Genomic DNA, 11,786 nt, shown 5'->3' on the forward strand with positions numbered 1-11,786 from the left:
AGGGATGGGGACTCCACCACCTCCCTGGGCAGCCTGGTCCAATGCTTCACCACTCTCTCAGGAAAGACATTTTTCCTAATATCCAGCCTGAACCTCCCCTGGCGCAACTGGAGGCCATTTTCTCTTGTTCTATCAAGGAGGTTTGTATACACAGTATATACAACAGGTTTGTATCTTCCCTTATTCTATTCTAATTAAGTTACAAAGCGAGGAGCCAGCCTCTGTGCAGGACAGGACACGGTAAGGTTTTATAGTGATGGGAAGGAGAACACAGGGTCTTGCTCGGCTGCTCAGCTGGGGCAGGGGGACTGGCCAAGGCAGCACATAGTGACCCCCCTCAGTATTTGCCTGTGCACTGAGACTAACCCCCAGCTTGTCCTCTCGTCACTGGTTTGTGCCAGGCCAGGACCAGCATGGCCAAGACAGCAGGGCCTCGCTGAGCCCGCCCAGGTTCAGAGAAGAAGCGAGGCAAGGGGCTTGGAGCAAGGGAAGCTCGGTGTGACCCGAGTTGTTCAATCTGGAGAAGAGGAGGCTGAGGGGAGACCTCATCGCTCTCTACAGCTCCCTGAAAGGGGGTTGTGGGGAGGTGGGTGTTGGTCTCTTCTCCCAAGGGACAAGCGACAGGACAAGAGGAAATGGCCTCAAGTTGCGCCAGGGGAGGTTCAGGCTGGATATTAGGAAAAAATTCTTTCCTGAGAGAGTGGTGAAGCATTGGAAGAGGCTGCCCAGGGAGGTGGTGGAGTCCCCATCCCTGGAGGGGTTCAAGGAACGTGTGGACGTGGCACTGCGGGACATGGTTTAGTGGGCATGGTGGGGTTGGGTTGGTGGTTGGACTTGATGATCTGACAGGTCTTTTCCAACCTTAATGATTCTGTGATTCTGTGATTCTGAGTGCGTTACGGTGATTCACAAGCAAAGAGCTTAGTTCAGATAAAGTTCATTATTGAAAGAAAACCCCTCTCGACCAGCTAAGGCGTTTTTTCAGCAGGCTGTAAGAGAGAGGCTGAAAGCATCAAGCCTCCACCTCGTTCCTCGTGCCTTTCCCTGAGAAGGGCTTCTCTCTTCCAGCCTTGCTCCTCGGAAGGCTCGGCCGGGAGAGCCGGGTGCTTGAGGCGGTCCTTGCCGCTGCGGGGCTGGAGGAGAGCCTGCCTCGCCGGACCCCTGCCCTGGCTTGGTGGCACCAGGGCTGGGAAGGATGGGGAAGACAAGGGAAGACCTACCTTGCCCTGTGGACACAGAGCTCTGCTTTCCAGCGCCGGAGAGCCGGAACCGCCGGCCGGGGAGAGCGCTCTTCGCTAGGTGGAGCTGCCGGAGCGAGCACCGCAGCCCCGGGAACCCACCGGCTCCGGGGGAACCTCCTGGGGCCCCCCGAGCCCCGCCGCCTCGCAGCCTGCACACCACCAATGCCCCTCGATGGGCTGCTACACCTCGGCTGAAACAAAGCAAGCAAGATCTGTTCTTAAATAAAGTCGTGTGACGAAGGATACCGCTTTCGGGAGTTTTTCTCGATCCTTCAGTCTGAATCTGCTGATCAATGCGGCCCTGTCAGCTTTCAATGTGATGGAAAATGCTGAAATACGATTTTCTAAAAACCATAAAAATATGCACATAATGATAGCTACTGCCGCCGCTTTCTCCCTCCCGCCCCCATTTAGATCAGCAATTTAACGATTTCCAGTTCCCTGACACTGGACCACCCTGTGCCAACAATTTCTAAGCAAAGCTCTCTCTGCTGATTTCCACGGGGGGCTGCTTAAAGATCAATAGCCAGCGATGGCCTACCGTACATATACTTGTCTCACAGAGTGGAAGAAACTATATAAAAGCTCCAGCCATGCCAGTTAAATTTCCATACACTTTCGCTGTTAATGTGAAACCAAAGTAAAGCCAGACATTAGTTTTAGCCTTGCAGCATACCTGGTTATCCACATGAAGAAAGAGCTCACGTGAATGCCAGGGTGGTGCTTGGACCCATACCCAGCAGCCGCAGCCGTGGGGACACTCGCCGCCCTGCACGTGCTTGGCTGGCTCGGCCGGGGGATGACGGTTGAACTTCTGTTGCGTCTAAATTGGTATCTTTACCCACACCTCGTGTGCACATATCCCGCACAGCGGGAAATTTCTGTGCAGCAATGCACAATGGAAAGAAAAAGGAAGGTAACTTTGGAAGGGTGGCACCTTCCCCGCCCTCAGACAAAGATAAATGAGGGAGATGGAGCACCAGCAGGTTTCTAAAATGGTTTCCTCGCCTGCGTCTCATCAGCCACACGCGTCCGGTCCTCGGGGGGGTCTCCAAGGCCACCTGGAAGTGGAGCAGGCCACTCAAAAGCCACCACGCCGCAGGCTGCGGTGAGCAGGGGCAGCAGCAGACCCCGGCGCTGCTGCTCCCATTTCCAGCGGCAGGAAGGGCCATCCCCACCGCGAGGACTGCAGTCCGTCGCAAGCACGCGGCTAGAGGGAAAGACCTCGCGCGAACACCGCGTCGCATCACGGGCGCATCTGTGCCGGCTGCACCTCTCGGTAACACCACACAGGAATAGACAAGCATGGCAATGATGCGAAATCCGTTGTGCGCTACTTAGGATAAACGGAGACCTGGGAATGAGGAATGCCACACGGCTACGGCTAGCAGGGCTTCGGAGCCAGGATGCCAGCGGAGCGCTGGGTGCCCCTGCAGCGGGCCCCTGCGGCCACGTTAAATAGATACGCGTCGTTTCCACACGGCAGCGTAACGACGGAGGTGGCGGGCAGTCTTTGGAGATGTAAGGTGGGCAAACTTCAGGTAAGGCTTGCAGTGCCGAGAGGGGAGCGTGCAGCGAGGGCAGAGCCTGAGCAGGGCACGGGCCTGGGGATGGGAGAGGGGTTCGGAGCAGGACTGCGCCAGGAATGAACCTGTGGATCCCGGACAGACGGACACTCTGCACTTGCAATCCTCTCCTCCTGGCTTTCCCCCGGCAGGGGTCAGGCTGGACCAACAATCACGAATCAAAAGTAAAAACAAGTACTCTGCTCCAACATCAAATATTTTCAGTGCTCCAGAAAGGAGAAAAATATTTGGCCTTACTGACGATACGGAAAATACTTGAACATCTCCTTTAAGAAAAGCAAAAGAACTATTGAAACGGCAACAGAGGTGACTGTAAGCGGCAGCCTGCAACACTTGAGCTGTTTTAAAAAGGCAATGACCAGGTCCTGTTCCCACTCAGCCTCATTACAGTCTCAGCCGCCGTTTCCGATTATTCTGGATACGCTTCAGCGTAAATGGAAACAGAAATTCAGCCAGGACGCGGGGACCACAGCGTTAGAGCGGCAAAGTGACACGAGCCTGGCCTCAGAAGCGACTGGAAGCCCCCGGGGAGGGCAGCGCTCGCAGCACCCGCCACCGGCTGGGAAGGGGAAGCCGTTAACCGCAGAAACCATTCCTGCGCGGTCAAACCGCGTAAGTAACCCAAAGCGGTGTCACTCCTAGGTTGACGCCTCCAGCACACCCCCCAGCTAGAGCTGGTGGCCACTGGTGGCCCGTGGCACTCTGAAGAACAAAGCAGGGGGTCCGCAGCGGGGTGACAGAATCATTCAGGTCAGAAAAGACCTGCAAGACCATCAAGTCCAACCATCAACCCAACACCACCATGCCCACTAAACCATGGCCCGCAGTGCCACGTCTACGTGTTTTTTGAACCCGGGTCGCCGGCAAAGCGGTGCCTCTGCCTTTGGCTGTCACCAGAGGTCTGCAGGCAGACACTCCGGGACAAGAATGCTAAAAAAGCAGGTGAGATGTATCGGAAGGCCTGGCTCCTGAAAAATTTTCTGGCCAGCTTTGCCTCGGTTCGCCGCCTAGCGAGAGAGGACACAGAGGATGGCATTTCATGCGTGGAATTTTAATGATAACTTTATTATATTTTAGTGTATTATTGGCTTGCGATTTTGTAGTCTTACAAGAAATTTCCGTTTCCACATCTCCATTAAACGTCTGATTCATTTTCTTGGCTCGTGGTAATGCCTCAAAGCTACATCACTAAAGAATCAGTGCTCTGCATTAGATAAATATAAGACCGAGTCTGATTAACCTATTAACTATTTTTAATTAGCTTTTACTGTTCTTCAGATATTCCGTGTTTTTGAGGAAGCAGAAAGAGAATGAGAGCAGGCTGGTGCTATAGAGCTGTATAGAGCTAGCATATGGACCGAGATTATTCATCACCGCTGGCAGGAGCTTTGCTGTAGGGAGTCTTGCAACAACATCACAATTTTCCTGCTAGAGTGAATGCCATAATGGACACATTTGCTATGTGAATTATGGGCAAGATAGAAAAATTTTAAATCTTTATAGCATTTTTATGCTCTGTCTTCCTTTTTGGTAATCAGATCTTGATTAAGAGTTGGAATTAGCACCCAGAAGAACATTAGGCTTTCCTGGCTCAGTTCCTTTCCACCATGTAGGGCAGGCAACAAATGATTCAGTGGCTTTACAGTGCTGCTACAACAAAAAGGTGTCTAAATACCTATCCATCACTTTAGGAAAGTAACCGACTGCTTGCTCGCGATGAAGAACATACGGTAACGGCAAAGCATTTTATTTGCTAAATAAAGTGATTACTTGATTTAGTTCAGACAGACCCCTCTCCCCATCACGGCGACTTCCCGGGGGCAGAAGCTGGGCGAGGAAGGTGGGGTCCCCGGCATCGGTCCCCGCTGCTGGAGGGCTGGGAGAGCTCTGGGCAGGCCAGAGCCAACCCTGCCTCGGGGGCAGCAGCCCGGGCCCCGCTGGGCCCCGCGGGTGGCACGGTGCAGCAAGCTGCAGTTCGGGTCCCCGTCTCATCACCTTGAAAAATATCTGCCCCTGCTATGCCAAACCACTCCAAACCTTTTCATTTTAGGTGTTCCCATGGCTGGGTAGGTTTTTTTTCCCTTTCAGATACGCTGGGACCGTTCCGCCGACGTGAATTTCGGAGGCGCAGCTGCTCCAGCACTCGTACTTCCCTACGCCTCGAACGAGCGAACAACTAACTACAGCTTTTTCTGACGACGCTCCTTCTGTACACCTCTTCATTCACCTCTCTTCTTTGCCTCCGCTCTGTGTGACCGGGGGCTCCACCAGCCCCCTCCCCGAGGCCTGGTGGGGTTTCCGCGGCTTTGCCTCCTTTGGGGTGGCTGCTCGCTCCTCCTCTCCGCCCGCACCCCCCCGCTTGCTCGGTGGCTACTCTCTTTTTTATTATTATTTCACTTGGTAGTTGCTTTTTTTTTTTTTGCAGTGAAGCACTTATGATTAGACCCAGCGAAATCACGTATTAACGCACGGCCCCTCTGGCTGCAGCGGAGCCGTTCAGCATCCGTGTGTGTGCAAGGAATGGTTCGGCTGCGGGGTTTGCAGGCGGTGGTTTGTTCACCCCGTTAGCGAAGTCGGTTATTGGGGTGGTTTTTACTCCCACCCGCTTCCTAGGGTGCTGAGCGGCACGGCACAGCCCCCAGCTGCCGCCGCAGTAACTGTGCCTGCCTTGGGACAACCAAAGAAGGGAGCGTGGAAAAGGAACTAAATATCAGTGTTTTCAAATATTTCTGGGGGACAGTTACTGAAAACACGGGAAGGAGGTCACGTTGGCGGCTGCTTTTGAATCCGAACGATTTCCCAAGCGGGGGGTCAGCCCTTTTGGCCCCATCTCCCCCCCCGTGATGCTATTTTTAGGCGAGCAGTTGCAAAGGCTCTTTTTCAGGGTGCCATCCCTCCATCCCGGGAGGAAAGAAGGAAGAGCGGTTCGGGCGGGAGAGGGTTGTGTTGTTTCGCTTTCCCTAGAGAACAAACCCAGGGGTGCTGGATCCCGCACCCCCGCCGGGGCCGGGAGGGAGACGCGGAGCGGCCGGTTCCCCTCCCGCAGCAGCCCCGAGCGCTCCCGCAGCCCCCGGCGGGGGCCGGCGGGACCGCACTGCAGGAGCAATGCTGAAGCTGTCCCCCCCCCGCCGTCAAAGCTCCCTCGGGGCCCTCCCGAACCGCACCGGTGCGGCCCCGGGCCCCGCACCGTCTCCTCCGCAGGCGGGAGGACAAGCAGCCCCCCCCCGCCCCGGGAGCTGGCCCCACCGCTCCGCCTCTACGCTTCCAAACGCGGTTTAATTTTTCCTCCCCTCAATTAAAATGGGAATGGAGCGCTTTCAGAGGCAGGCTCAGGCTCCCCCCGCCCCATACCCGCTGCCCGAGCCGAGCCCCGCCGCGCCCGGGGCTGCGGGGCTGCGGTGCGGGGTCGCCGCGCCCGAGCGCTCGCTGGCTCCACCGAAACCGGCAGGAAAAGACTTAATTTTTTTTTTTTTTTTGGTTTGACTCTTAGAAGGTTGGAGAAGTGACCCAGGGATAAAAAAAAATAATAATAATATTAAAAATAAGTCAAAGCCGGAGGGTTAACCGTGAGCTTCGCTGTGGCTGAGCGGACGTTACGGCGAGGCCAGATCCTGCCCCCCGCACCCCTTCTCCGGGGGGTTTTACACCGCTTTGTAAATTAAATTAAACCAATTCCGAGCGAGAGGGGATGTTTAGAAATAGAAGGAAACACCGCCGCAGGTCGACGAGCAGCCAAGATCCGTAATTCCAAAAAAAAAAAAACCCCACTCCAAAGAACTCCCCCCAAAAAGCGAAATTCCACCCCGGCCCCTTTTTCCACGCTCGAGAAAACCGAGCTGCCCCCGGCACACGCGCTCGGCACAGGGTCAGAATTGTTCAGGGTGGGTTTGCAGCGCTCCGCTCTCCGTGGGACGCTTTTTCGGGGCCACACGGGATTTCCCCCCCCCGCCAGCCCCAGGCGAGGGGAGCAGCGGGGAGCGCGGGGGACAGGGGCTCGGTACCGCCGGCCCCCGGTGTGCCACAGCGGGCAGGAGGGGCCGGGGCCCGGCGGGACGAACAGGCGGTTCCGGCGGGCGGCGGGTACAGAGAGCACCCACGCGGGTCCAGGAGCGGGCGGGGAGGGTCGGGCCCGGCCGCGCCAGAGGGTCGTTGCGGGGAGCCCGGGCAGGCCCGGCCCGGAGCCGGCAGGCTCCGCTCCCCCGGGGCGTTGCCGGCACGGAGGGAGAGGGAGAAGGGAAAAAGGGGGAAAGACAGAAGGAGAAAGAAAGGAAAAGAAAAGAAAGGGAAAGGGAAAGGGAAAGGGAAAGGGAAAGGGAAGGGAAGGGAAGGGAAGGGAAGGGAAGGGAAGGGAAGGGAAGGAAAGGAAAGGAAAGGAAAGGAAAGGAAAGGAAAGGAAAGGAAAGGGAAAAGGGGAAAAGAAAAAATAAAAAAGAAAAATTAAAAAAAGAAAAATTAAAAAAGAAAAATTAAAAAAGAAAAATTAAAAAAGAAAAATTAAAAAAAAAAGAAAAACAAAAAAGAAAAACAGAAAAGAAAAAGAAAAAGAAAAACAGAAAAGAAAAAGAAAAAGAAAAAGAAAAAGAAAAAGAAAAAGAAAAAGAAAAAGAAAAAGAAAAAGAAAAAGAAAAAGAGAGGGAGTGGGGTATGTGAATAGATAAAGACAGAGAGAAAAAGGGGGGGAAAGAGAAACGAAAAGAGAATGAAAAATAACACGAGCGAGAAGGGAAAGGAAAAAGAAAGTGGAAAAAGAAAAAGGAGAAGGAAAAAGAAAAATAAAAAGGAGAAGGAAAAAGAAAAAGGAAAAGGAGAAGGAAAAAGAAAAAGGAAAAGGAGAAGGAAAAAGAAAAAGGAAAAGGAGAAGGAAAAAGAAAAAGGAAAAGGAGAAGGAAAAAGAAAAAGGAAAAGGAAAAGGAGAAGGAAAAAGAAAAAGGAAAAGGAGAAGGAAAAAGAAAAAGGAAAAGGAGAAGGAAAAAGAAAAAGAAAAATAAAAAGGAGAAGGAAAAAGAAAAAGAAAAATAAAAAGGAGAAGGAAAAAGAAAAAGAAAAATAAAAAGGAGAAGGAAAAATAAAAAGGAGAAGGAAAAAGAAAAAGGCGAAGGAAAAAGAAAAAGGAGAAGGAAAAAGAAAAAGGAGAAGGAAAAAGAAAAAGGAGAAGGAAAAAGAAAAAGGAGAAGAAAAAAGAAAAAGGAGAAGGAAAAAGAAAAAGAAAAAGGAGAAGGAAAAAGAAGCCTGAAAAGAAAGGGAAAAGGAAAAAGCAAAGGAAAAGGCAAAGCAAAAGGCAAAGCAATGGAAAAAGGAGGGGGAAAAGGAGGTGAAAAAGGGAAAGGACTTGGTGATCTTACAGGTCTTTTCCAACCTTAGTGATTCTGTGAAAGGAAAAAGGGAAAGGAAAACGGGAAAAGGAAAACGGGGAAGGGGAAAGCGGGGAAGGGGAAAGCGGGGAAGGGGAAAGGAGCGGAGAAGAGAGAAGAGGGGAAGGCAAAGGGAAGCAAAGGAGCGCGGAGGAGAGGAGGCGAGAGCGAAGTTGGCGCTCGGCGGGCGCGGCGCGGGTGGGCAGGGCCGCCCGCCGCCCCGCCCCGCCCCCGCCCGCCGCCGCCGCCGCCGCGCCCGCCGCCGCTGCCGGCCGTGCCCCCGCTAAAGGAGGCAGGGAGCGGGGCGGCGCGGCAGTGCGCCCCGAGCCGCGCCCGCGCCCGCAGCCCCGGCAGGCAGGCAGGCAGCGGGAGCAGCGCCGGCAGGGATGCGGGGCGCCGGGGAGGCGGCAGGGGCGGCCCCCGCGCCGCTGTGAGCCCCCGGCTCCGCGCGGGCACAGGGAGGAGGTATATCCGCGCGTACGCAGGGGCGTGCGCGTATACGCCTGTACAGACGCCCGCCGGCAGCAGCCCCGCCGTCCTCCCCGGAGCGGCCGCCCCGGCGCAGCCCTGATGCCCGGCGGGGCGGCGGGGCCGCCGCTCGGGCGCGCAGCTCCCCGCTAGAGGCGGCGGCCCCCGCGGGCTGGATGCGCGGCGCCGCTGCGGGCGGCACCCCCGGGCCGGCCGCCGGGGCCCCGCGGTGCTAGGGGCCGGCCGGGCCCCCCGGCCCGGCCCGGCGGCGGCGGCGCGGGGATGCTGGCGCTGGGGCAGATGGACGGCGCGCCCCGGCCGGGCGCCTTCCTGCTGGGCAGCCCGCCGCTGGCCGCCCTGCACAGCATGGCCGAGATGAAGGCGCCGCTGTACCCCGCGTACCCCCTGCCCGCCGGGCCCGCCTCCTCCTCCTCCGCCTCCGCCTCGCCCGCCTCCGCCTCGCCCTCGCCGCCGCTCGGCTCCCCCGGCCTCAAGGCACCCGCCGCCGCCGCCGCCGCCGCCGCCGCGGGCGGGCTCTCGGCGCTGGGCTCGGCCCCGCCGCAGCTCTCGGCCGCCACCCCGCACGGCATCAACGACATCCTCAGCCGGCCCTCCATGCCGCTGCCGGCCGCCGCGCTCGCCTCCGCCTCGCCCTCCGCCTCCTCGGCGGCCCCCGCCGGGCTGCTGGCCGGGCTGCCCCGCTTCGGCAGCCTCAGCCCCCCGCCGCCGCCGCCGCCCGCCCTCTACTTCAGCCCCGGCGCCGCCGCTGCCGCCGCCGCCGTGGCCGCCGGGCGCTACCCCAAGCCGCTGGCCGAGCTGCCGGGCCGGACGCCCATCTTCTGGCCGGGGGTGATGCAGAGCCCGCCCTGGAGGGACGCCCGCCTCGCCTGCGCCCCCCGTGAGTAGCCCGCGGGGCGGGGAAGGGGGGGGGGGGAACGGGCCCGCGGAGCCGCGCCGGGAGGGCGCTCCCGCCGCTGCGGAGCCCCCGCGCCCCGGCACGGCGGTGAGGGGCTCCCGGGTCCCCCCAGCCCCGGGCGGGGGGGGGGCTGCCTTTGCCTCGCCGCCCTGTGGGTTGGTTTGCGAAGCGCGCGTCGCTCTCTCCCTGCCCCTCGCTCGGCGCGGAACCCCCTAAAACGGGGGGGGGGGGGGGGGGGGTCAGCGGCGAAAAGGGGAGCCCGCGCGGGGGAGGGCGGCCGCCCCGCCGGGGGCTCCCGGGGCCGCTTTTAGGGGCGCGCCCAAAGTTGCCCCGCGCGGGACTTGGCCGCTGGGCAGTGGCCGCAGCTTTTCCAGCAAACGCTGCCGGTTGCCCGGGGAAGGAGTTTTCCGTCCTTGGAGGAAAAAGCAGCGGGGGGAGGCGGGAGGCCGCCTTGGCCGGGCAGCAGTTTCCTTCCACCCCCCCCCCCCCGCGGAGAGACCCCCCCCCGGTCCCCCGGGGCCGCTTGAGAGCGAAGCGCTTTCCCGAAGCCGTCGATTAACGTCCGTGCCTTCCCTTTCTCTCCCCCCCCCCGCCAGATCAAGGCTCAATTTTGCTGGATAAGGACGGGAAGAGAAAGCATACCAGACCCACTTTTTCTGGCCAGCAGATTTTCGCCCTGGAAAAGACTTTCGAGCAGACGAAATACCTGGCGGGCCCGGAGCGAGCCCGGCTGGCCTATTCCTTGGGGATGACGGAGAGCCAAGTCAAGGTGAGAGGAGCGGCTCCCGCACGCAGCGGTGCGGGGCTGGGGGAGCTCCGGCCGGGGAACAAAAGGGGCCCCCGCTGCGGGGACCGGTTCCCTCCCCGGTGGCCGAGCCCGCGGGCGCACGGCGGGGGTTCCCCCGGCAGCTACCAGCGATCCGCCCTTCGTTACCGCCCGGGGGGGGCGAGAGGGATTATTTTAAAGCGTATCTTATTTAAACACCACCCCCCCAAAAAAAAAAAAAAAAACCCAAAAAAAACCCCAACAAGACAGCAACCAAAGCCCAGCGAGAGTGAGAAGCCCGGTGCGTTCAGCCTGAACGCCACGGGGGTGGGCGCCGTGCTGGAAAGCGCGGGGAGGGGGACTTTGGGTGGGGGGGTGAGGGTGCAGCGTCTCCCACCCACACCCCCCCCAAAACCGCCTGTGGGACCGTCGCGCCCCAAACTCGATGTTTCTCAGTTAAACTCCGAGCTGTGGGCAAGGCGGGGGGGGGGGGGGGGGGTGAGGAGTGGGGAGACCGGGCTGAGCCCTGCGGGGCCGTGCCGGGGGGGGCGTCCGCCCCGTCCGCGGGCGCGGAGGTGGGCTCGGGCCGAGGGGCCTCTCGGCGGTGCTGACGCTTTCGGAGGGAGCTGGAGCCCCTCCTTTGTCACTGCTAACATGTCCCGATGGCTGCCAATAAATTATGGCAGCCCCCCCGCAGTGAAAATACCCCCCCCCCCGGCAGTGCCCTGCCCGAGAATAGATACGTCTGGCGGGGAGGGGGCGGCGGGGGAAGGAGTCAGCCCCAAATGGGGGGGGGGGGTGTCCCCCCGGGGCAGGGAGAGCCCCGGGTCCGCCGCGGCCCTCGGCGGGGTGGGGGGGGGGTCTGTTCGCCCGCTGTTCGTGGCGGGAGGGGCGGCTCCGGCTGCGGGGAGCGCGGGGCCGGGGGAACGGGGGGGTCCCCGCCGGAGGGGGCGGCGGGGCCGGTGGTGGTGACGGTGGCGGCGGGGCCAGGTCTGGTTCCAGAACCGCCGGACCAAGTGGCGAAAGAAACACGCGGCGGAGATGGCGACGGCGAAGAAGAAGCAGGACTCGGAGACGGAGCGGCTGAAGGGAACCTCGGAGAACGAGGAGGAGGACGACGACTACAACAAGCCCCTGGACCCCAACTCGGATGACGAGAAGATCACGCAGCTGCTGAAGAAACACAAGCCGGGGGGGGGGGGGGCTCCTGCTGCACCCCCCCGAGGGGGAGGCCTCCGCCTAGCCCGCCCCGCCCGCCGCCGCGCTCGGAGATGTACAGATCTATTTTTCTAGACTCTACGCGCCCGGGAGGAGGAGGAGGAAGAGGAAGAAGCCGGGCGGGGGGGCCACCAGAGAGGACTACGGCGGAGCGGGCCCCCGGCGGGCGCGCCCGTTCCCCCACCGCCGCCGCGTGTTATTGTAGGGTCGCGGGCGGCGGGGGCTGCCCCGGGCCGGGCC

At 59.5% G+C, this 11,786-nt stretch overlaps 1 protein-coding gene across 1 annotated transcript; it reads left to right on the forward strand.

The window, feature by feature from the left end:
• Positions 1 to 8,928: 8,928 nt before the first annotated feature.
• On the forward strand, positions 8,929 to 11,571 carry NKX6-1 (NK6 homeobox 1). Its single transcript, XM_059826929.1, is given in 4 exon segments — positions 8,929 to 9,544; positions 10,159 to 10,331; positions 11,319 to 11,519; positions 11,521 to 11,571. Coding segments are annotated over 4 exon segments (1,041 nt in total).
• Positions 11,572 to 11,786: the final 215 nt, after the last annotated feature.

This window comes from Gavia stellata, chromosome 19 (genome assembly GCF_030936135.1).
Source record: "Gavia stellata isolate bGavSte3 chromosome 19, bGavSte3.hap2, whole genome shotgun sequence".
NCBI lineage: Eukaryota > Metazoa > Chordata > Aves > Gaviiformes > Gaviidae > Gavia > Gavia stellata.